This window comes from Anabrus simplex, chromosome 1 (assembly GCF_040414725.1).
Source record: "Anabrus simplex isolate iqAnaSimp1 chromosome 1, ASM4041472v1, whole genome shotgun sequence".
Classification (NCBI taxonomy): domain Eukaryota; kingdom Metazoa; phylum Arthropoda; class Insecta; order Orthoptera; family Tettigoniidae; genus Anabrus; species Anabrus simplex.
Genome location: NC_090265.1, coordinates 1,715,324,470 through 1,715,348,844, shown reverse-complemented (window position 1 = coordinate 1,715,348,844; position 24,375 = coordinate 1,715,324,470). Strand labels below are relative to the sequence as shown.

The following is a 24,375-nucleotide window of genomic DNA, read 5'->3' as shown; positions in this document are numbered from 1 at the left end:
GATTAATTTAACTCTTTCGGCATGAATTATTTTTCATTTGTGTTTGGTGACAAAATTTTAAAGTTCAACTTGTGTTCAGCATCTTTGATTTACCAGCAATTCTTAACCGGAGCTAATACTGTAATACTCATATGTGATGTGGTTAGCCATCATGGAATATCTATATGATTTTTTGCGTTTACTATCCTAGGCTTTTAACATTAAAAGAATATGTGTTAGATCGACTGTGAAGTTGAATAGGTGATAGGGAAAATGTATGGGAACTCCGAAGAGCTCATACGAGGTCTTCATGCATAAGGGGGTTAATTTTCGATCCAATCTCTTCAAATATCAAAATAGCTTTGTCTGTGAGTTTCTCAGTGGAATCGACATGCTTACCCATGATTATAGTGTCATCTACAAAGTGGGGAGACCTTCCACTGCATAATAATCAAAAACTTCTGAGCTTCTCTCAAACTCCTCAGGGGGATCGTCATCTTCAGTAGAGAGAGAATGGCCTATCCTCCTCTGCAGGAAGGATGGGCTTGACTAACTCTTCTCCACAGTGCAGACATTTGCTCTGCTCTGACTAGGTATGTTTCTAGTGAGACTGGCGTTGATTGTATTAGCGCTTGTATCACTTAGTTCTGTAGAGCTTACTCTGTCTGGTTGTGATGTAATGGTCATGCTAAAAGGGACTTCCAATTAAAGTTGACTTCATTTGAAACAACAAAATTTACAAGGAGTAATTAAAAGGCTGAAGTGAACAAATTTCCATGCAGCATTAAATGACAATGATCTTATCAAACATGTATTAATCACAGAAGGAAATATTTTCACTACAAGAAGCACGTAAGATAGGGAGTATTAACTAGGTATTTTGGATGATATAACTCTCAATAAGGAAAACTTATACTGTATATGTAGATGTATACGTGATGTGACATAACGTCCGGTTGCACTCAAACAACTGTAACTCTAAAATTATTCAAGATATCGACCTCAAACTTGGCATATGTACTCACTACATTGCTTAGTAATCTGTACAGTGTGGTACCTTTTGAAACAGTGTTGTTTGTGGCTCCATTTAATAGTCTTTCTAAGTACTGTGTAGTATGAATGCCCTGTTTGTGCCTTTCGTCTACTTATTGCATTCAAGTATATAAGGATTTCTCTTTACAGTTACTCCTCATTTGATGTTAGCCATTCATAATTAGAAATATCTAATTCGCTGTCACTTGTTACCCAGTATAACAGGTCTGTACATGTTAATCACAATTATCAGTAGCCGTCGACAACTGAATACGCCGCGACAAGTTGACAACCGCACCCGATCTCCAGGGAATAGACCTACATAACCAACATATCTACACATTCTACATCATGGAGAGAGAATTCAATGTGTAGAAAGCTTCAGTTATCTTGGAAGTATTGTATCGAACCAGTTGAGTGCTAAACTGGAAATCCAGAATAGAGTGACAAAAGGTTCCACGTTCTTCTATCAGGTACAAAATCTAGTGTGGGACAAAGCAGTTCCTGTAAGAGCCAAACAAACAATGTTCAAATCTTACCTCCTGCCAATCATGACATATGGGTTGGAGTCCTGTGTGTTTTGTAAAGAGACATCAGCAAACTGCAAGCATGTGAAATGAAATGTTTACGATCTGCTATGCAAAAAACAAGAAGAGACAAAATTAAAAATGAGTGCAACGACATGCAAGTGACCTGTACGATGGAAGAAAGACTACGCATTGCATGGCTGAAATGGCTTGGGCATGTGCAGAGGATGAAAGAGACTAGAACCCCAATACTTGGAAATGGCAGTACCTGGAAGGAGACCTGTTGGACGTCCCAGAAGAAGGTGGCTGGACCAAATAAATGCAGACCTTACTGAGAAAGGAACAACACTGCAGGATGTGAAAGGAGAGGAACTCTTTAATGACAGGAACCAATGGAGGCATATTGTCCACAAAAGTCTTACCTATCCTGATGGAAGGATACCCAGATGATGATGATGATCTGACATTACTATGTTAAATACACAAAAGTTTAAGGAAAGAAAGATGCAGCGATAATTTATATTCCATGACTAACCGTTTGGAACTCCTAATCTCGTCCACAATTTCATCAATAATCAAGGAAATACGAGGTGCATAAAAGCGAGAATTCTCATAGCCTGACACCTACTGTTAGCCGTCACCTATCGTCAGCTGAGAAACTACGAGAATTCTCAGGGCTCATTACACATGTGATGCTTCAGACAATGAATCTGCATATAAATATTGAAATACTTTGTCGTCACATAAGGCACGTTGCCATGGGCACGCCATCTTGCACAGTGATTCTCGGCACAAAAGAACATCCGTGTATTTACGAAGTATCCATGCCTACAGGGACCGCACAATTAAAAAATTACCTCGACACTAAAATCTACGATCCCTCTACTCCATGACATGATAGAAAGTATTTAAAATTATAGTCAACAGATAGCACAGCAAACTACAAATGATGCTCATGTGCATAAACAGAGATCTCTGGGGCCCATCAACATCCACTGGGCACAGTACTACGTACATCTCTGGGGTGGTCATCAATGTGTTGAACACTCATAAAGAACAAATCAAAATGGCTATCAGAAATCTCTCTAACCTGCAACTCTATCAAATTTGCCACTATTTTAGTTTGAAAATACAAATACCAATACCAAACTACGAATGGACCACTTTTAAGAACGTGGGATATTCTTATGCTTATAAAACCATACAAACAGTTCAAAAATAAGGAGTCATTAATCTCTGATATACCGAGTGAGTTGACCATACCATACGGATCACATAGGCATGAGCTTGCATTCGGGAAATGGTGTGTTTGAATTCCACTGTCGGCAGCCTTGAAGATTGTTTTCCATGGTTTCCCATTTTCATACCAGGCACATGCTGGTGCTGTACCACAGTTAAGGCCACGGCCATTACATAAGTATGCAATCCCATCACTTTCCCATCCTTTCATGTCTAGAAACCTCTGATGTATTAATGCAACTTCAAACTACTAGAAAAATATTCAAAACGCCAACTCATTCACCAAACAGATAACAATTTTTAAAAGTGGCAAAAAATAGACAACAGTAAAAGGTAACAATAATGCAGTAGAAAATTTGGGGAAAATCTATGTGGAAGGAAGTGGGAAACTAAGCTAACAACAGCAATGTGTAGAGAACATGAAGAAAATGAGAGTACACATGGAGTTGATTTTAGAACCCCATTCTACCCTGTGGATTTATAAGTCTGGTAGATTCATTTGCTGTAAAGGAAATTCTAGTATAAGATACACTGCAACACCCAACAGGGAACTACAAACAAGTTCCAGTAAATATAAACCAAATCAAACCAAAACAGACACCATGGTGCAGCATCCCTGAAGGGCCATGGCCTACCACGTGATTACTGCTTTGCCCGAAGGCCTGCAGATTACGAGATGTCATGTGGCCATACGACATTCTCTGACATTATTCTTGGCTTTCTAGAATGGGGCTGCCATCTCACCATCAAATAACTCCTCAGTTGTAATCACATTGGCTGGGTGGACCTAGAACCAGCATGCAGATCCAGGTAAAACTCCCTGGCCTGGCCACAAATCGAACCCAGGGCCTCCGAGTAAGAAGCAGGAATGCTACCCCTACATCACAAGTAAATAAAATAATCAGAGGGATCACATGGCTAGGCATGCAGAATCACACAAGATTTGTACAATGTCAATAAAAATAAGAACATACTAGGGCACAGTTGCCCAATTTAACTGGGGGTTAAGGCCAAACTACGCTGCGATTAGGAGAGAAAAAAGCCTCAAAGCCGAGAAGATCAAGACTTAAGTGCAGTGAAAGAAAGGTGAGGGGGATACCGAGGGTAATGCACAGGAATACCCTTGTGACACTTGCAATACAACAGATTAGCCCGGTACACAGGAAGTGCGTGTATATACTAACACCTGGCCAATTATATGCTTGAGAATTTTCACTAAAATCTACATAATTTAAAAACCAAAAGTGGAGACCTAGGTAATAAGAATCTGCTTAGTTGACTAAAGAACTCCCTTAACCAGGAGAGGAGCTCAGTAGAATTTATGTTTTAAAGATGCTGTACCTGAATTAGCCCGCCCATCATGGTGAAGTTGATAGGACCAAGTCAGGGTTCCGACAGAGTTGGTACCAAGTCTCTTACTGAGGAAAATGATGTTTCTTTTACAGCTCATTAGACACACTTAATGCCACCTTGAAATGCAGGAAAGGGTACTGTACCGGTAACGGCGGTACAAAACTAAGTCCCCGTAATAGAAATCCTCCGGGCCGGCTACGAAAGACTGACTGGATGGCGAGCAACAGCTGTGTGCGTGTGACGTAGAGAGCGGGTGACGTCACAGCATGCCTCGCCGCGACACAGAGCCTAGACTGATGTGGAATGTTCTTCGAATTTCTATGGGTAATAACTCTCCCCACAATAATAATTAAACAAATTTAACAACATCATCGTGTAACCCAATCCCTTATCTACGTTCCTGCAGAGTTTCACGTAAATCTGACATGAGGCGATGAAGTTATGGAACGAGATGTGAAGGCCCGGATCAGATATAAATACAGTACTGCTTCTCTCAGCAGGGCAGTGTGTTGCCTGAGTGTGTGGCCAGAGTGTGTATGTGCACGCTAGGCAGTGAAGTTCATACAGTCGGTTCGCGAGGACCGTGATCTAACGTGAAGCGGCTATCAATCTTCGAGTCCGTGGACTTTAACCCAATCGCATCGAATATGGACTTGTATGGATTTCTTTATACTGTGAGTGATAAACTTTCACTCCGACGGGACGTGATATAAATTGTGCTTCGTCTGAACATTATCAAGTGACTGTTTATTCTACACGAGTGTCTAGGACTTGCGAAAGTTTTCGAGTGCTCGTAATTTGAAGTTTAATGTTCTAGACAGGACTTAGAACAGTTTGCTCCTTACAGAGTACTAAATACTTCAAGTTTATGAGACTGTGTTTTAATCCAGATTTACTCGATTGCAAGCATGACTACGTCACTAATTTACCATTTCATGAACTGTGTAAATATTTGTAGGTCATGAACTGTGAACTGTGCATGTGTGAACTGTGCATTTCAATTCTTCTAAACAGCACATTTCAATTCTACGAACATTCAGTTTTGCGTTTTGATTTTACGAACAGTCGAACCGAGGACTGTCAATACATGATTAATTTCGTCTTGTAATTTCATGTTATTATTACGTGAATGAGTTCGAATTCACGAGTGAAACATCTTTATTTTCTTATCCAATTAAATTACGTTGAACAGTGTTTCAAACTAAGAACTAAGTTGTAGTGCCACAAACTTCAAGTGACTGTTAAAATTCGACGATAAGTTTCGAGTGGACTTTTATTTTTATGAGTATTAAACTTACATGCTCATTCGAGTCTAGTGGCCTTCTTTCATTTAACATGGGACAAAATTTAGTGACATTTCACCATGTGATAAACTCTCAAGGATACATTTTTTTTCATGTTTGAACCTTGTTAAAACCATTGATAAACTTTCCTCTCATCTGTGCAGAAGCAGTCTTTGCATTAACTCGCCCCAAGGCTTAACGATGTTCATTCACGTTCATCATTCACGAGGACTACCTCAACGCCCTTCATTAGCACCGTATGGATCTTCAAGACGTCGAATGGATCTTCTAGAACTTCCATCGGGGGAGGAATGGTGGTTCACTGGTATGGGAAAAGGAGCTGCCGGAATCCAAGGACATCGCCGGCCCTAGGACGAGGAACATTTTCTACTGTATCTGCTGTACAGAGGTGACATGACTTTGAATTTATTAATAAACTCAGAGGAAAAATTTTAAGATTTATTTCTAAACAAACCCTCTCCCTCTGTACGCACTTCAACGAATGGTACACGCCCTGCGTCTCATGTCTACCGAAATACCACATTTACTGTTACAGTACCAAACCCAAAGACGAAATTTATCATGGCTACAAAAGTTCCGAGAGGTAGGGAAGGCTAGATGGCATGCAGTATTGGTGCAAGGGGGTAGACTAATTACAGGGAAGGCCGTAGTACGTTACAGTAATGATCGTCTTCTTGTTTTCTGTTCTTTCTAGACTTCTTCTTCTTCTTTGTGGTTTTTTCTCCAGATTCTTGAGCAGCCACTGTGTGTGTATGATCTGGTTTTACATTTTATAGGTGGATGCCATTCCTGACATTAGCTCTGTGTAGAGAAATGTTTTCAGTATTGCACACTTCTGTGCTGGTTGGTAGTATGGTGTGTTGTATTACAAACACCCAGTCCCGGAATTGACAGATAAATCATATAGCCGATCAAGAATAGATCCCGCTGTCCATTGGTCCAAGGAGCTGGATGTGTTGCAAAATTATGATAACCTACATATCTCAATTTCTTTAAAACAAGCATATCTATGTTTGTAATCAGACCAGATTATGATACTTACAAACGGTCGGTGGGTGGTACATCTGTGAACAAAAGAACAAAAATCTGGCTGTTAAACACACAAGCTTTCACTGCCAATTACTATATACCTAACCTGCCTTAAACATAACCAGAACCATGCCTCTGTGGTAGTTAACATGAGAACACTGGTAGAAATAATAACAAATCTAGTTAGGACAAAGATATGATTCTTTTTGTATTTGCCCTTATTACCCTGATGATGCTTAGTCAGTTCCTGTGTCAGTGGTGACCTTAACCTGACACTGAGCGAGTTAGCCGAGCAGTTAGGGTCACTCAGCTATGAGCTTCCATTCAGGAGATAGTGAGTTTGAACCCCACTGTTGGCAGCCCTGAAGATGGTTTCCCTCTGATTACCTTCTTCGCACCAGGCAAATGTTGTGGTCCTTTCCTACCCCATTGTCACCATATGACCTATCTGTGTTGGTGTAACTTACAAAAAAACATGATGAGAATTTTCACTTGAAATTATTAGTGTGACAATTTTTTGCATGACATCATTTTACAAGTCAAACTCTGTGACTTATAGAAGTTCAGTCCCTTCTTAGGTTATTCATTTGACCTGATCTCTTGAGATACATAAGAGGCCCTCCATATTACTACCATCTGCCATCCTCAGTTCCCGTACCAGGATTTTAAGAATAACAGAGGTGTTATAGGTAGGGTAGGTATGGAAAAACACCGTCAATTCACACGGTCACTCAATGAATTTAAACAGAAGTTAGAAGCAGATCCACTTGAGAATGACAATGCTATTACAGCATTTAAGGTATCTGATGATAAAGCATCGCGTCTTCTCGTAATAGAAGAAAAGATTCAAGATTTATTATTTGCAGCCGAAGATTTCGACGAGCAGGTATGTGAGAAAGAATACGAAAACAGCCGAAGAGTACAAAGAGGAATGGAAAACAGCAAAGAGCAGGTATGAGAGTTTGTTCATTGAATCATTAAATGTCATACCTGAAAGTGGTGCAGCTAGTGTTATCTCAAGCTCTTCAATAAGAAACATACAGCTGCCTAAACTGAAGTTAAAGGCATTTGATGGCAATATTCAAAATTGGTTAGGATTCTGGGGACAGTTTTGTAAGATAAATGGTGATACTTCTATAGCTGATGAGGATAAGTTCCAGTATTTAATCCAAGCTACAGTACCAGGATCTAGTGCTAGAGAACTTGTAAAACATTTTCCTCCTTTAGGACCTAATTACAGTAAGGCCATCGAACAGCTAAAGGCAAGGTTCGCCCGTGATGAACTGTTAATAGAAACATATGTTTGCGAGTTGCTTGGTTTAGTAATGATTCAAGCTGCAGATAAGGAAACAATAAATTTAGGCAATTCATATGACAGGTTAGACCCAACTGAGAGCTTTATTAGGAGTAACAAGAGATAAATATGCTGCCATGCTATATCCGTTAGTGGAATCAGCCTTACCTGAGGACATTTTGAGAGCATGGGAAAGAGCACGAACTGTCACTAGAGCTGAAATTTTTGATCTTAGTGATTGCTTATCTAATTTACTACAGTTCTTGAAACTTGAAGTTGAGAGTGAAGAGCACCTGCAGTTAGCTCGCAATGGTATTTCTGGCAATGACTGTATCAGTGTTCGGTTTGAAAGTGTTAAAGGGGAAAAAAGTATCTACTGCGGCATGTATTTTTTCTGGTGACTCTAAGCAGCATGCTGTCAAATGTTTGTGGTGCGACAAGACTTCACATGCTGCGGTAGACAGTTTTAAAGCTAGAACTCTGTTATATGATTAGAAAAAGGCTTTACTTAAGAACAAAAACTGTTGTTTCATATGTTTAAAGTCTGGTCATAGGGCCAAGAGTTGTAGGAATTATGTTAAATGCTTTGTCTGTCTTAAATGGCATTTAACTATCATGTACCCAGAAATACCAATGCAGTTCGAAACCCAAAGTGTTGAACCTGTTAAAGAAAAGAGTCAAGAGTCTCAATCACTCTTGGGTCAGAAACATGGCATCACCTTCTTACAGGCAGTGATGGTTAAAATTGTGCATAACAGTAAAGTTAAGGAAGTACATTCCCTTTATGACAGTGGAGCACAAAGGTCCTATATTTCCAACGATGTTGTGGAACAGGTACATATGAAACCATCTGGGAAGGAGATGTTAAGTCATAGTCTTTTTGGGGGAGTTAAAACCAATGAACAACGTGTATGATATAATTGTTGAAGTATGGATGGTAAATTTCAAGGATCTCTAAGTGTTTTGGATCAGATGAAAATTTGTGGTTAAGTACCTAGGGTGGAAAGTCAAGGCCTGTATCCTAAGCTCAGGGAGAAAAACATTATTCTCTCTGACATGGGGAAGAATCCACCGGAGGACTACTGATAGATGCTGACATTTCAGGACTGTTCATGACTGGTTCCTACATGCAGTTGGACGGAACATTGGTAGCAGTTGAGACAAAGTTGGGTTGGGCCTTACAAGGGCCAGGGAAGAATTCAAATAACCTGCTGACTAACTTAACCTACAACTGCAACTTGGATTTGTCAGATTTATGGAGGTTAGATGTTATAGGTATTAGTGAAGTAGAAGCTGTGAAGTTTACAGAGGATTCAGTAACTGATACCATTTTGTTTCTCAATGAAACTGTGAGAATCAATGAAGAAGATAGATATGAGGTGCAGTTACCTTGGAAAGAAGGGCATGCTGAGCTGCTGGCTAATAAAGCTTTGGCAGAGAGGAGGTTTAAAGGTGTAACAAAACAACTCCTCTCTAGTGGCCAACTGGAGAATTATCATGCAGTATTCCAGGCCTGGTTACAGTCAGGCATTATCAAAACAATTCCTGAATGTAAGGATAAGGGACATTTCTTACCACATTGGGCTGTAATTAAGCCTAGTAGCCAGACTATGAAAATCCAACTGGTTTTTGATGCTTCAGCTATGGATCGTAATGGGAATTCATTGAATGATTGCCTAGAAAAGAAGCCAAACTTAATTGAGCTAATTCCAAAGTTATTAATTCAGTTCAGGAAACATGCCTTTGGTATCAGTGCAGATATCAAGAGGGCATTTCTGCAGCTTAGCCTATCGTCCAGTGATAGGGATTTCTTCAAGTTCCTGTGGTGGAGCAATGTTGATGCTCAGGAAATGATATGTTTCGGACACTGTCGTGTAGTGTTTGGAGTTTCTTCAAGTCCCTTTCTGTTAGTAGCTACCATCACTCATCATCTGAATAATGCTCCAAAAGAACTCAAAAAGATGGCTGGTATTCTGAAGCAAGCATTTTATGTTGATAACTGTATAACCAGCCTCGAATCTGAGGAATCTGTTAGTAAGTTCATGAAGAAATCCACTCAGCTGATGGCCTCTGGAAAATTTGAACTTAGCGACTGGGTCATGGCACCAAAATTAGGTCAATCGTTCAGGGGAGAACAAAAATGTTGTTTCTGTTCAAGGTGTATTTTGGGACACTGAAAATGACACGTTATTTAGTGATGTCAATGGACTTACATTGCTAGAGGAGCCTATTATGAAGTGAGTCCTCCTTTCGATAATGCAAAGAATATTTGACCCAGTAGGATATACTTGTCCAACAATGCTCATTCCAAAATTGATCCTTCAACACACTTGGAAACAGAAATATGGGTAGGATGTTGCATTGCCTAGAGAAATATCTTGGCAATTCTTAGCCTGGTTAAAACATCTGCATCATCTGAGTAATTGCTGCATTCCTGGGAGGCTCACAGAAGGACCTTACGAGGACTGCGAAAAGACTCTTCATGTATTCAGTGATGCAAGCAAGGTGTCATTTGCGGCCTTTGTCTTTCTTTGAGCAGATTTTAATGGGAGAATTTCATTTCGCCTTATAAAATGTAAAGCAAGGATAGCTTCACTAAAACAATTGACCATCCTGAGGCTAGAACTTTTGGGAGCTGTTATAGCTACTCATTTGGATGTCATGTTAAAGAGGCATTGGGTCTCTCAGACTGCAAGACCTATTACTGGAGTGACTACAGTCGTATTGTGGGGATTAAACGGAAGGCAGGCAAGTGGAACATATTTGTTGGCAATCGCGTCAAAGAAATTCAACAGCACAGCCATCCTACTGACTGGCATCATGTCTCAGGATGTTTGAAGCCTACAGATATTCCTTCAAGGAGCTGTAATCCAAAACTGTTGGAAAAAGGCCAATGGTGGGAGTGGCCAGAATGGTTGAAGCAAGAGCAAAGAGAATGGCCTAGTTCAGATGAACAAGCTCCAGATCAAGTAAATGCTGAAAGAAGAAAGACGGTGGTAGCTAGCACATTTTGTGGGGAAACAATCTTTACATCATCACTGACATATTTTTCACAATAAAGATAGTTAGGATGATTGGCTGGATGCTATGGTTTATAAACAACTGTCATAAAGATTGTAAGAAATATGGAGAAATGACGTGTGAAGAGACCCAGATGGCAGAGAAGAAATTATTGAATTGTATTCAGGATGGGTATAGCCGGGTAGCCAGAGTGAAGACCGCTGAAGGAGAGAATTATTATTTTCTTTTTTTTTGCTACTTCCTTTACATCGCACCGATACAGATAGGTCTTATGGCGACGACGGGACAGGAAAGGGCTAGGAGTGGGAAGGAAGCAGCCATGGCCTTAATTAAGGTACAGCCCCAGCATTTGCCTGGTGTGAAAATGGGAAACCACGGAAAACCATCTTCAGGGCTGCTGGCAGTGGGGTTCGAACCTACTATCTCCCGAATACTGGATACTGGCCGAACTTAAGCGACTGCAGCTATTGAGCTCGGTGAAGGAGAAAAATTGAGACCTGTGCAACGTTTGTATCCCCTGGAGCTTTCCTCAAGCTGTGATGATCCCAAACTCGTCCAGCAGATGGGACCTTTTAAAGTGGACTGTGATGTGCCGGGGGACACCCCAGAAGTGATTACAACCAGGGCAGGAAGAAAAATTAAAGTCCCTAAAAAGCCTAGACTTATGATGCAAAAAGAAGTGTTGCAATTTTATAACATGCCTAAAATTGCAAAGTGGGAGTGATGTAATAGATAGGATAGATATAGAACAAAAAAGAGGACTATTCTGTTTACTCTATGTATAATTTTGTTGCCTTTCCTTTTAGCCAAGATGGCCTGTTTTATTGTTGTTCTGTTTAAGTAAATAAATGGTTTTGTAATTTGTTTGTTCTATAATTTGTGGAATCTCCTTCAAGAGGGCTGGTATGTGTTCAAAATGGTACATGCAGCTCACCTGATTTGTGCAGCATCAACTCATGAGTTCACTTTACTTTAATAACTTAACAAGATTTTTGGCTAACCCATGTAACATTCCTGTCATTTCTCAAGTGGATTAGCAGTAGAAAAATGAAATTATTCCAATATTTATGCTTACCACCATGATTTCATATATGTTATACAGACTAGAGCTTTATTTAGAGTTACCTAAATCTTTTACAACTTACAACTTGTTTTATGTCGCACTGAGACAGGTAGGTCTTATGGTGACGTAGGAGAGGAAAGGGCTAGAAATGCGAAGGAAGCGGCCATGGCCTTAATTAAGGTACAGCCCCAGCATTTGCCTGGTGTGAAAATGGAAAACCACAGAAAACCATCTTCAGGGCAGCCGACAGTGGGGTCTGAACCCATTGTCTCCTGAATACTGGATATTTGCCGTACTTAAGCAACTACAGTTATCGAGCTCGGTTTACCTAAATTTAGAAGTGAACAAATTTGTTAAATAGTGAGAACAGTGGACATCTGGAAACCTTTTGGGATTTCTAAATCAATGCCATCTGTGTTCATGGAAGTTTATCAAGAGTTTAATACTTGGTACTGAAATGTAATCATTCTAATAAATGTTCATAAGTAGTCATTTCTGTGCGTTATGTACTGGTACAATGTATTGGGAAGGAAAATATATTTCAAGTCTATCCAGTTCTCACAAACATCTCATTTCTAGCCTAATGACTTTGTATATGAGTAAGTTGTAAGGTTACATACGTACCAGGGTTAGTATCAGGGGCACGAGGATTTTGCTGAAATGAGATAACATATGACTGTTACATAATTATCACAAACAGAACTATGGCACCTAGTATGGAAATATTAATGACATCTCACTCATATATTTTCTTTGCTAAATGGAAAATCACAGAATCATGGATATGTTTTTGGGCTGAGAAGATGAGAAAGCGAGTAGATTCTTTGGCTGTTCCCCTCTTAGTAGCCTCTTACAGCATGCAGGGTACAGAAAACACATCCTTTGACTCCACCCACAGGAGGGATAAAGTTTTCCAATAAATTAAAGGAAAAATGAGTGGTAAGAATCATGGATTGTGAGAGATAGTGAGCCCCTATCCAGCCCATAAGAGGACAAATAATAACGGAGAATGTCTTATAGACCTTTGTGACAAATATGGTCTTGTCCTAAAATCAACTGCCTTCAAACACCTGCCTAGGAAGGTGAAGACATGGAAGAGCCCAAATCCACTATTAGGTGAGCCCCAAGGGCTCTGAACTTTGGAGCGTGGGTTGGCTACCACGGGGCATTCAGCTGAGTCCTGGCATTGCTTCCACTTACTTGTGCCAGGCTCCTCACTTTCATCTATCCTATCCGACCTCCCTTGGTCAACTCTTGACCTTTCCCGACCCTGACGCTATTAGGTTTGCGAGGGCTAGGTAGTCTTTCATTTTCACGCCCTTCGTGGTCCTTGTCTTCCTTTGGATGATATCTTCATTTTTCGAAGTGTCGGATCCCTTCAATTTCTTCCCTCTGATTAGTGTTATATAGAGGATGGTTGCCTAGTTGTACTTCCTCTTAAAACAATAATCACCACTACCACCGTTACCACTACTAGGTGAATTCCAGATAGACCATGTGGCCGTGGACAAAAAGCATCACAATGAGATTCAGAATGTCAAGGTGCTAAGGGGTGCTAACTTAGACTCGGGCCATTACATATCTCTGGTAAAAAAACCATCATACAACCACTGAGGAGGCCACTGAATGTTGGCAGAAAGGCTAATATACCGAAGTTCAACACCCTCCGACTGAGTGATGAAGACTGTGATTTCAAAGTCACTCTGAAAGAAAACACACAGAAACAAGGGTGGCACAACCTACAAAAAGCTCTACTGGATGCTGCTCAGAAGACCATGCCTGCCTCATCCAACAAAGGAAAACCTCCATGGTGGACCACTACATGTGACCATGCTATAGAAGATAGACGCAGAGCCTGGGTCACGTGGAACCAATGCAAAAATGAGGCTAACTACCAGGCCTTCCTTACTCAAAGGAAAATAACTGCCAGTATAGTATGACAGGCTAAGAGGAACCATAACAAGGCTCTAATACAACAGGCGGAAGAGGACTTTAAGAGGCACAACTCAAGAGATTTCTACAGAGAACTCAGAAAACAGACAACGAAATACATGCTCCCACCCTTCATCTTCGTGGACCTGATGGGAAGCTTCAGTTCAACAACAAGGATTGTACCAATACTCTTGCAGGGTATTTCAAACAGCTCCTCAATGCAGAGGAACCTAAAGAGAGACTCGCATTCTCTAAGCCTCTTTCCAGAAACTGAGACTCCACACTGCCAACCATTGAAGAAATAAGAGAGATTATTAAGAGCCTAAAGAACAACAAGGCCTCAGGTAAAGACGGTATAGTAGCGGAGATGTGGAAACATGCTGACGAACAATCCATACAGAGCATCCATCAGATCATAGAGGATATTTGGGCAATGGAGACCTTACCTGAGGAATGGACCTCAGTGGTGATCCATCCTCTACACAAGAAAGGTAGTAAGATAGACCTTGACAACTACAGAGGCATCTCTCTTATATCCGTTACGTACAAGATCTTTTCTAAAGCCCTGCAAACCAGAGTGGTCAGTCAACTGGATTCCCAATTAGGTGAATATCAGGCTGGTTTTCACGCCAATAGATCTTGCACAGAGCAGATACAGAACCTCAAGACAATCCTGAGGTACAAGAATCGTGGAGGACACCAATGGGTAGTCATACTAATGGACTTCCAGAAGGCATATGATTCAATAGATAGGCAGACCCTCTTCTCCACATTATGGGAATTAGCCCTGCATGAGAAGACCACCAGACTAATCCAGGCAACGCTGAAGAACACCACCTCCAAAGTAAAGTTTAGAGGTGAGCTCTCAGAGAGTTTCTCTATCCAAACAGGAGTTAGACAAGGTGATGGAATTTCTTGCATTCTCTTTAATTGCATTCTAGAGAAGATTATCAGTGAATGGACTGCCACATTACCTCAAGGAAGTCGACTGAAAATTGGCTACAAGAAAGATAAACTCAGTGTACCTTGCCTGGCCTTTGCCGACGACCTTACCTTATTAGCCAACAACATAGAAGAAGCCACTCACCAGCTACAGAGCCTCTATACCATAGCAGCTAAAACCGGCTTGAGGGTCAATATAAAGAAAACTGAGTTCACGACTAACATAAAGGGAGTCCCACCTACTATGCCACCGGAAAACACCACCATTCGTAAGGTTCCTGTAGTGAAGTACCTAGGGGAGTGGATTTCAGCAACCAAGAATGAGACATTAGCAATAGACACCAGATGCACCAAGTTGGAAGGGATCTACCATACCTGTAAGAGCATCTATACATCCAAGTGCCCCTCTAAGAACCTTAAACTCCAACATTACAATTCAGTAGTAAGACCGTCCATACTGTACACCTCTTAGTGTCTTCTGATGAACAGAAAAGGTCCACTGAGGAAGATAGAGCTCAAGGAATGAAAAATACTAAGGAGGACTTTAGGACCAATAAGAGAAGGAGATGGTACTTACAGGATAAGGCACAACAAAGAGATCTATGACCATCAAGAAGACATAGTTAAATCCATGAGGAAGAGGCGATTGACTTTCTATGGGCATTTCACTCATATGAGTACTTACAGACTTACCAGCAAGATCTTTACCACTACAGGCAGAGGGAAAGCGTCCAAAAATAAATGAATCACCACAGTGAAGTCCGACTTAGAACAGCTGGGGATTTCAGAACAAACCATACAGGATCGTGTATTATTCCGGCAGTTGACCTTTTAAGGTGTCTTTCCAGAGTCTCTCACCAGCAGACAGAGTGCAGGCACCACCTGACCGAAGTGGACCGAGGAAAGGAAACAAGCACACAGCCACAAGATGAAAGCTTTCTGGGCAAAGAAAAAACAGAATTTCCATACAAGGAATTGAAACAAGCCCCGTGGTCCTCAGTAGGCCCAAACGATAAGAAGAAGAAGGATTGTGAGGAAAAGCATTGTAAACAAAATGAATAATCTAATTATTATTATTTTTCCTTGTTGTTTTTTTACAGCATTACGTCCATCTGTGGAACATGATGGAACTTATTTCGCTGATGTTGATTGTTCTTATCCCAAAATCTATTCATCTGGGCACTGACCATTTTCCTCCGTCCTTCATTCCATGTTTCATTGGTCCTGGCATTCATTTTCTAAGCAAAATAATTGCTGTTGGCTGCTTTTTGAACTGGAGTCGATCTTAAACAATTTCCTGTGGGATGCCAATTTCACTAAGCCAGTTGTCCTTGACTTTCATTCAGGGAGCAAGGCTGAAAATCCTTTTGGTGAGCTGGTCATTGGTCATTCTGAGATGTGCCTATAGAAATTTAATTTCCTTTACCTAATGGTTTTGTTGATCTTTTCAGAAGGCTCATAAAACTGCCAAGACTTCTGTTTCATCCAGATTCCATCTGAGCAGACTGGACTAAAGATTTTCCTCAGTTTTTTTCCTCTCCCATTTCTCTATGTCTTGCATAAGTGATCTGCCTCCAATGATCAAGGTTTCCGAGGCAAATTGTGTTTCAGGTTTGATAATTGAATTGTGATGTCTTAATTTTGCTTTCCTGGATATTGATTTCTTTTTGTTATATCTGTTCCAGTTGAGTCTATAGGCCTTCTGTAATTTTGAGATCTTCTCCTTATTCGCTTCATAATTCAAGCCTGATGGCTGAATTACTTCTCCTAGGTGCTTGAACTGCCACCTGGGTGACTGCCCTAAATGCAGATCGGTATTGACTGGTTTATTGAAGAGTTGATCAAGGGAGGTCAAACAAATAGATGGAAGTGAGGAGCCTGACTCAAGGAACTGGAAGTAATGCTAGGACTCAGCTGAGGGCCCAATGTTTGCTAATCCACATTGCAAAGTTAAGATCGCCTGGGTCCACTTTTAGTTCCCTCTTACGACATGGGTGTTATTTTACCACACCCCACAAGAGGGGGCTTATTCAAAGTCTTAATATTCTACTGAAACCCATTCGACTTTCACTCCTTCAGCCAGTTAAATAAGACTATAGGCAGCTGAACAGCCACTTAAGAAGATTCAAAGAAACACATTTCTGTTTCATTATAAAGACTGAGCTGTTTGTTGCTCTACTCCCAACAGGTTTCTGGGCGCATTGACTCAACGTTCCGGAAAGTATAACCGTGTGAACTTATGACATGCAGCTGGATACTATGATTTTAACCAAGGACATTCTAATAATATTTGTTTAGACAAACATCTATATTGATATCCTCTTTTTATGGCTTGAAAGAACAATCAGGATCCTGATTTTTCACCATAATATGGGCGAAACATGTCCCTTAATATTTTATAACAATATTTCACTTCTAAAAATGATCTGTTAGTATTGAACAGGTGGATATTAAAAAAATAACACTTGTAACATACTTTGTATTTACATACATTTCAATACGGACCTAACATGAGAATTATAACGTGTAAGTGGTAGGGATGTTCCGAGCTGTCAGTGGTGAGATGGCGTGGGAGGACATCAGTAGACAAATAAGTCTGAGTGGTGTCTTTAAAAGTAGGAAAGATCACAACATGAAGATAAAGTTGGAATTCAAGAGGACAAATTGGGGCAAAAATTTGTTTATAGGAAGGGGAGTTGGGGATTGGAATAACTTACCAAGGGATATGTTCAATAAATTTTCAATTCCTTTGCAGTCATTTAAGAAAAGTGTAGGAAAACAACAGTAGGGAATCTGCCACCTGGGTGACTGCCCTAAATGCAGATCAGTAGTGACTGAAAAAAAAAAAAGAAATTGGCATAGCCCTCGGTATCAACACCAGCGTCAAGTTCATGGTGTCCCTAGAGGGGGCTAGAAGAACTGGGATTGATGAAGATGCAGAGGTCGTCCTTTTCCTTTTATGTTCTCATGTTTTGTCTTGTCTGCTGTGCCCCCTACGTGCTTAGTGTCACAGCAATTTTTAGATACTGCATCTCTTCAGATATTATATTATAAACTAAATATACAAATGTTTACAAAGAACCTAAATATACACAAAATAAACTGTACAACACTGTACTGCTTAATGAATAATGCGATAGTAAAAGTACATTTAAAATTAACAAGGGTCTCCTTGTAGTTCTTTGGGTTTATGAACTAGGAGGAGGCAGAGATGTAGAAAGTCAACTGTTTTACAAAATTAATAGAGGAGGCAGAAACAGTATTTGGGGTTTATAAATTAGGAGGCAGGGATTAAGAAAAACCAAAATTTTGAAAATTTTTCACAAAGAAATATACAAGCACAGGGAAAGAATTTGTCAAATTGTTTGAGAAACTTTAGTGTGAGAGTTTGTTAATACTTGGTGGAGAGAAAACAGTAAAAAAAAAACATTGGAGGATACAAGTTAGAGGCCTACAATGTTCAGCTCATTCAACAGCTGCTTCTGTACCAACAATGACTTCATTGTTAGTTACTGTCAGTGAACATTGTAGAAGATGTAGATATGGTAATATAAAAAGGTGGCTAGAAAATGTAGCAGATGATCGAACAAGTTGAAGAAAGGATAACTGAGTATTGGAATTATTCAATTAAGGAAATTGTAAGGAGAATTATTAAGGTTAAGTTATTTATAAAATCAGACAGAGGTGGAAATGAGGAACTGGAGCAAAGAATTTAATTGGATGGGGCTCACCTGCAACCATACGATGCACATAAAAGCTGTCTACTGTTAATAGACTGCAAACTTTCTCTTAAAAGGAGACGTAAGACATGAGTAAGATGGAGAATGATCTTGCCCGAATAAATATAATTGGCTTAGCTTAATGAGAAGAACATTACAGATTACAAACACTTCTGTACCCCGATAGCATGGGGCCAGTCCGACTCGTTGGCTGAACGGTCAGCGTACTGGCCTTCGGTTCAGAGGGTCCCGGGTTCGATTCCTGGACCGGTCGGGGATTTTAACCTTAATTGGTTAATTCCAATGGCATGGGGGCTGGGTGTATGTGTTGTCTTCATCATCATTTCATCCTCATCATGACGCGCAGGTCGCCTACGGGAGTCAAATAGAAAGACCTGCACCTGGCAAGCCGAACCCGTCCTTCGATATCCCAGCACTAAAAGCCATACGACATTTCATTTCATGGGGCCAGTGAAATGCATCTGTGATACATGTCTTCCATGCTTGTCAAAATTAAGGACTGTTTGCACCCATTTTCTCTTACTGTTAATAAGTTATTAAAATGATGAAGGTGTATGGATCTTCCTGTATTTTCTGTACTGTGGTCATTGTTCTTCATTTTGTGCTGAAGCCTATCTATAATGTAGCAACTTTTAGTACTTCATGGAGAATGGTTGTGTTATCAAGTCTGTGTAATATGAATGTGCTATGTTGTCACTTATTTCTACTGATTGTAAAAGTGACTTAGGTAATGTTCTAAGTACTGTATTTTGTGTTTCAAAGACTGGAAGTCTTACAAGTTATATTTATACATAACCCGTAAAAATACTAGCAAAGTTTTGTAACTTATTTGACTACTATTGGTTAAAACAATTAAATAATGAAATAATAATGTTAGGTGTTACTTACCGGTATATCAATTCTTTCCAACCTGAAAGGAGAAAAAGAAGTGTTCAGTGAAATGCAGTCTAGTGGCTTCCAATCGTTGATTGGGGTATATTTTAATTTTTCAACATTGCATTCCACATTTTGATTTTTATGTGTATGTTAAATATTTCGTGACAAAGTGCAGATAACACTGTTTTGCATTGATATTTAAATTCTGACTTCTGTAATTTATCTGCGCCATGGACTAGTAAAACACTGTGTATTAATTAGATGCTTATTGCCTCAAGAGTACTTCTAAGTCTATGTCTAATTACATTACCTAAAATTCATAAAGCTTTTATGAAATATTTATGTGTCATTATTTCAAGTGTTTTTGGAGAAAATATCTTATTATCGTTCAAAAAATAATACTACAAAGCACAACTAACCACCTGTTTTCTCATTGATTATAATCCATATCTTCAGTAAGAAGAGAGTTGACACAAATCGCACTTTCACAAGAAGAGCTGTCTTTGAAGTAAAAATATTTGATGTTCTAGGACACTCATTTACTCCTGTTGGTGAGGATCATCATTATCATCATCATCATCAGTGTTCTGCCATATGGCAGGTCTTCACATGGCATTTCTCCACGCAATCCTGTCTCTTCCTACCCTCTTTGTTTCCTCATACTCGTATTCTATCCTGATACTGTCCAGCATCTGATATCTTCTCTGTCCTCTTTGACTTTTTCCATATACCGTTCCTTCTATAGCATCCATAAGCAAGCAATCTCTCCTCATCCAGTGACCAATCCAATTGTATTTTTTCTTCTTGATTACTTTTAATATATTTCTCTCTTTCCCAACTCTTCTTAAGAATTCTTCATTCTTTACTTTTTCTATCCATTGTATACTTTCCATTCTCCTCCAATCCACATCTCAACTGCTTCCAGTCTTCTTTTCTCAATGTCCATGTCTCAGCTCCATACAGTGCCACTCTTCACGAATCGCTTCAAGTCATTATCCATGCCTCCACAAAAAAGTCTACTCTTCTTATTAAATGCTTCCTTCACAATCGCAATACGAGTTTTCACCTCTTGACTCTACCTCATGTCCTCTGTTATTACACTTCCCAATTTATTGAACATCTCCCTTGGTAAGTTATTTCAATCCCTAATGCCCCTTCCTATAAACAAATATTTTCCGCAATTTGTCCTCTTGAAATCCAACTTTATCTTCATATTGTGATCTTTCCTACTTTTAAAAACACCACTCAAACTTATTCATCTACTGATGTCCTCCCATGCCATCTCTCCACTGACAGCTGAGAACATACCACCTAGTCAAGCAGCTTGTCTCCTTTCTCCCAAGTCTTCCCAGCCCAAACTTTGCAACATTTTTGTAATGCTCCTCTTTTATTACAAGTTGTCCATTTCATGACCGTATCGATGTTTAATCAAGAAGTAAGTATAAATAACCACCTAATCGATACTTTATTAATGCCTCAGGCAAAATTGAATAAAATTAAAACCTTTAAGGAAATATGTATCTGTGCTTACTTTTGCAAGTTTCATCTTCAGATTAAGATAGATGTTCGTAATGTTTCCTGCTTGGTTAGCATTCGTATTACAAGTTGTCCATTTCATGACCGTATCGATGTTTAATCAAGAAGTAAGTATAAATAACCACCTAATCGATACTTTATTAATGCCTCAGGCAAAATTGAATAAAATTAAAACCTTTAAGGAAATATATATCTGTGCTTACTTTTGCAAGTTTCATCTTCAGATTAAGATAGATGTTCGTAATGTTTCCTGCTTGGTTAGCATTCGTATTACAAGTTGTCCATTTCATGACCGTATCGATGTTTAATCAAGAAGTAAGTATAAATAACCACCTAATCGATACTTTATTAATGCCTCATTGGGGGGTAATGATCTGCATTAGCAAGAGGTTTAAACCTACTCTGATACCGTGCAGTAACACAGTTGAACAGTTGTTTGTGTCCCTGACTTTTAACACCACAAAATTAATCATTGGTGCTGTATACATTCCACCAAAGTCTCCTGTCCAAAAATATTTCGAATATTGCAGTGCTGTTGAAAAAAATATGTCAAATCTCGACAACCATTTATTGCTCATTGTTGGTGACTACAATCTACCACATCTTAATTGGATAGTAAATGAAGAAACATCTCCTGGCCTTATGTCAGTAGGTAACCACACTATGCAGTCCAGTTTAGTTATAGACACTTTTTCTTATCTCTGTTTAAATCAGTTTAATGCTATCCCAAATTTTCTGAATCACTTTCTTGATTTGGTTTTCAGTAACTCCAGCTCCATTGAAGTAAAATCTAGTAATGAAAGCATTGTCCCCCTTGATAGACACCACCCAGCTTTAGAGATTTCTTTACCTTTAAATGAGCTATACAATTCCTTGCCTGCTGATAGTTTTTATTTTGACTTTTTAAATGGTGACTATAATGCACTAAATTATTATCTGTCACAGTTCAGCTGGAAGGTGATGTTTCAAAATGTATCAATTGATAAAGCAGTAGAAACCTTCTATTCAGTGCTACATTATGGCATGGAACTTTACATCCCTATACGGAATTTTAAGACTCCCAAATTCCCAAAGTGGTTTAATCATAAATTGAAGTCACTGATTATTGAAAAGAAGAAAGCACATAAGCGATACAAAATATCAGGTATCAATAGTGATTATCAGCATTTCTCGAAATTAAGAAATGAATGCAAGTGTGAATCTAAATCTTGCTATACAATGTATGTTTCCAACTGAAATTCTGGCAATTTCTAAGTTCTAAAAGGTCATGTATTAATATTCCTTCAACAATGCATCTTAATGAAGTTACAGCAGATTCTGGAGAAAATATTGTCAATCTTTTTGCTAACCACTTTTCATCTGTTTATTCTTCTTATCAGAATAGTAGTAGTATGTCATATGATTATCCTTTCTCTGTCAATCTATCAGTTACAAACATTAGTAAGACAGAAATTTACAACAAACTGATATCTCTGGAATTAAAGAAAACTGTAGGACCTGATGGTGTTTCAACTTAACTGCTCAAGTACTGCTCATTTATTTTATGTGAAGCACTCTTTTATCTGTTCAACTTATCATTAAACCAAGGTGTTTTTCCAGTGGAATGGAAGAAAGGATTTGTTAGTCCAGTTTTCAAAAATGGTGATAAAACTGACATAAAACAATATAGACCAGTTATAATTTCTTCTCAAATTTCCAAAATATTTGACTCAATAATTCTTGACAAAATCACACCTCTCTTTAGAAACATCATCATTGATGAGCAGCATGGATTCTTTTCAGGACGGTCAACCTGTAGCAATCTTCTTTTATTCTATCAGTTCCTCTTGGATGAAATAGAGAACCACTCCCTAAAGTGGACTGCATTTATACAGACTTCTCAAAAGATTTTGACACTGTCGATCACGATATCTTGCAGCAAAAACTAACGGGATACGGAATTAATGGGCCTCTCCTCTCATGGTTTGAATCATATCTTAAAAATCGCCTGCAGATTGTTAAAATAAGGAATCATTTCTCTGCGCCTATTATTGTTACCAGTGAAGTAACTCTACATAAATGACATTAAAAATCTACTTAAGAATTCTAGATTGCTTTTGTTTGCCGACGATGCAAAAATTTTTATGCAAATTAATTGTCCACTTGATTGTTTAAAACTTCAAGAAGATTTACACCATCTGGAAAAGTACTGTATTCAAAATGGGTTGAAACTTAATCATGAGAAATGTAAAATAATATCGTTTTTTAAAAACAAGAAGAAAATATCATTTCCGTGCAAATTTAGTAATAACAACATTCTAACTCCTGTTTCACAAGTTAATGACCTTGGTGTTTTATTCAGTTATAACCTATCATTTAATGAACATACTGAAAATATTTGTAAGAAAGCATTTCAAAGATTGGGTTGCATTACTAGATATTCTAGGGAATTTTCAAACTTAGCTACCTATTGATTGCTGTATGTTTCTATGGTACGCCCTATACTAGAATACTGTACACCTGTTTGGAACCCTTCTCATCAGACCTCTATCCATAGATTAGATTCAGTACAACATACATTTCCTCGTCTGTATTATTTTAGAGCAGGATTCTCATTTGATAATGTTGATTATACATCCCTACAACAGTCCTTAAATCTGCATAGCCTGTCACAATGCTGTGAATTATTGGATACACTCTACATTTTTAAATTGCTTCATTCCTTGGTGAATTGTCCACAACTCCTTGCAAAAATTAACATACATGTACCAGACAGACGCACAAGGTTCAAGAATACATTGTCTACAAATTAGCATAGAACTAACTATGCATTCAATGGGCCAATTGAACGAATGTCAAGATCTCTAAACAAAATGGATATTGATATATTTAACTGCTCATTGTCAAAATTTAGAACTCACCTACATAATCTCCAGAATTGACTATTACTTTCCTGTGCTTACTTGTAATATAACCTGTGTATATATCTGTACATATTTTTCTACTTATACTCCATTGAACTTTCTTTTCACTATGACTTGTCTATACTTCTCTACTGTTATGTAAAATGGTATGTCCGTTAATAAGGTATTATTATTTAGGAGGTATAAGATAGAAATGCAAATGTGATTCTGATATAGCTGAGGATGACCTATGAAGGGTCGAAACTGGTCCTAGATTGTAATATTTTACAAGAAAATAAATGTATTGATTAGGTGCAATTTTTCTTTCCTTTTATGACGAACATATAACATAGTCGAGTATCTCGTCCCCCTACTCCCAAGTCTTAACGGCCTTAAGTTTGCATCATTTTAGTGACTCTACTCGTTTGTTGGAAATCACCTAGAACAAATCATGCTGCTTTCCTCTGAATTGCTTCCAGTTCTCGTATCAAGTAGTACTCGGGAGCGTCATACACTGGAGCCTTGTTCTAACTGTGGTCTTACCAGAGACTTATACGCCCTCTCCTTTACATCCTTACTACAACCCCTAAATACTCTCAGTGAAGAGACTTGTAACCTTTCTTTAT

General features: G+C 38.9%; 1 protein-coding gene across 1 annotated transcript in view; it reads right to left on the bottom strand.

Moving 5' to 3' along the window:
• The window catches only part of LOC137498887 (uncharacterized), a 67,896-nt gene that overhangs the window by 17,040 nt on the left and 26,481 nt on the right, over positions 1-24,375 (bottom strand). The window contains exons 5-7 of the mRNA XM_068226599.1: positions 19,344-19,365; positions 12,466-12,496; positions 6,477-6,498 (exon numbers count right to left, since the gene is read on the bottom strand). Coding sequence (XP_068082700.1) covers positions 6,477-6,498; positions 12,466-12,496; positions 19,344-19,365 — 75 coding nt within the window. The remainder of the gene's footprint in view (positions 1-6,476; positions 6,499-12,465; positions 12,497-19,343; positions 19,366-24,375) is intronic.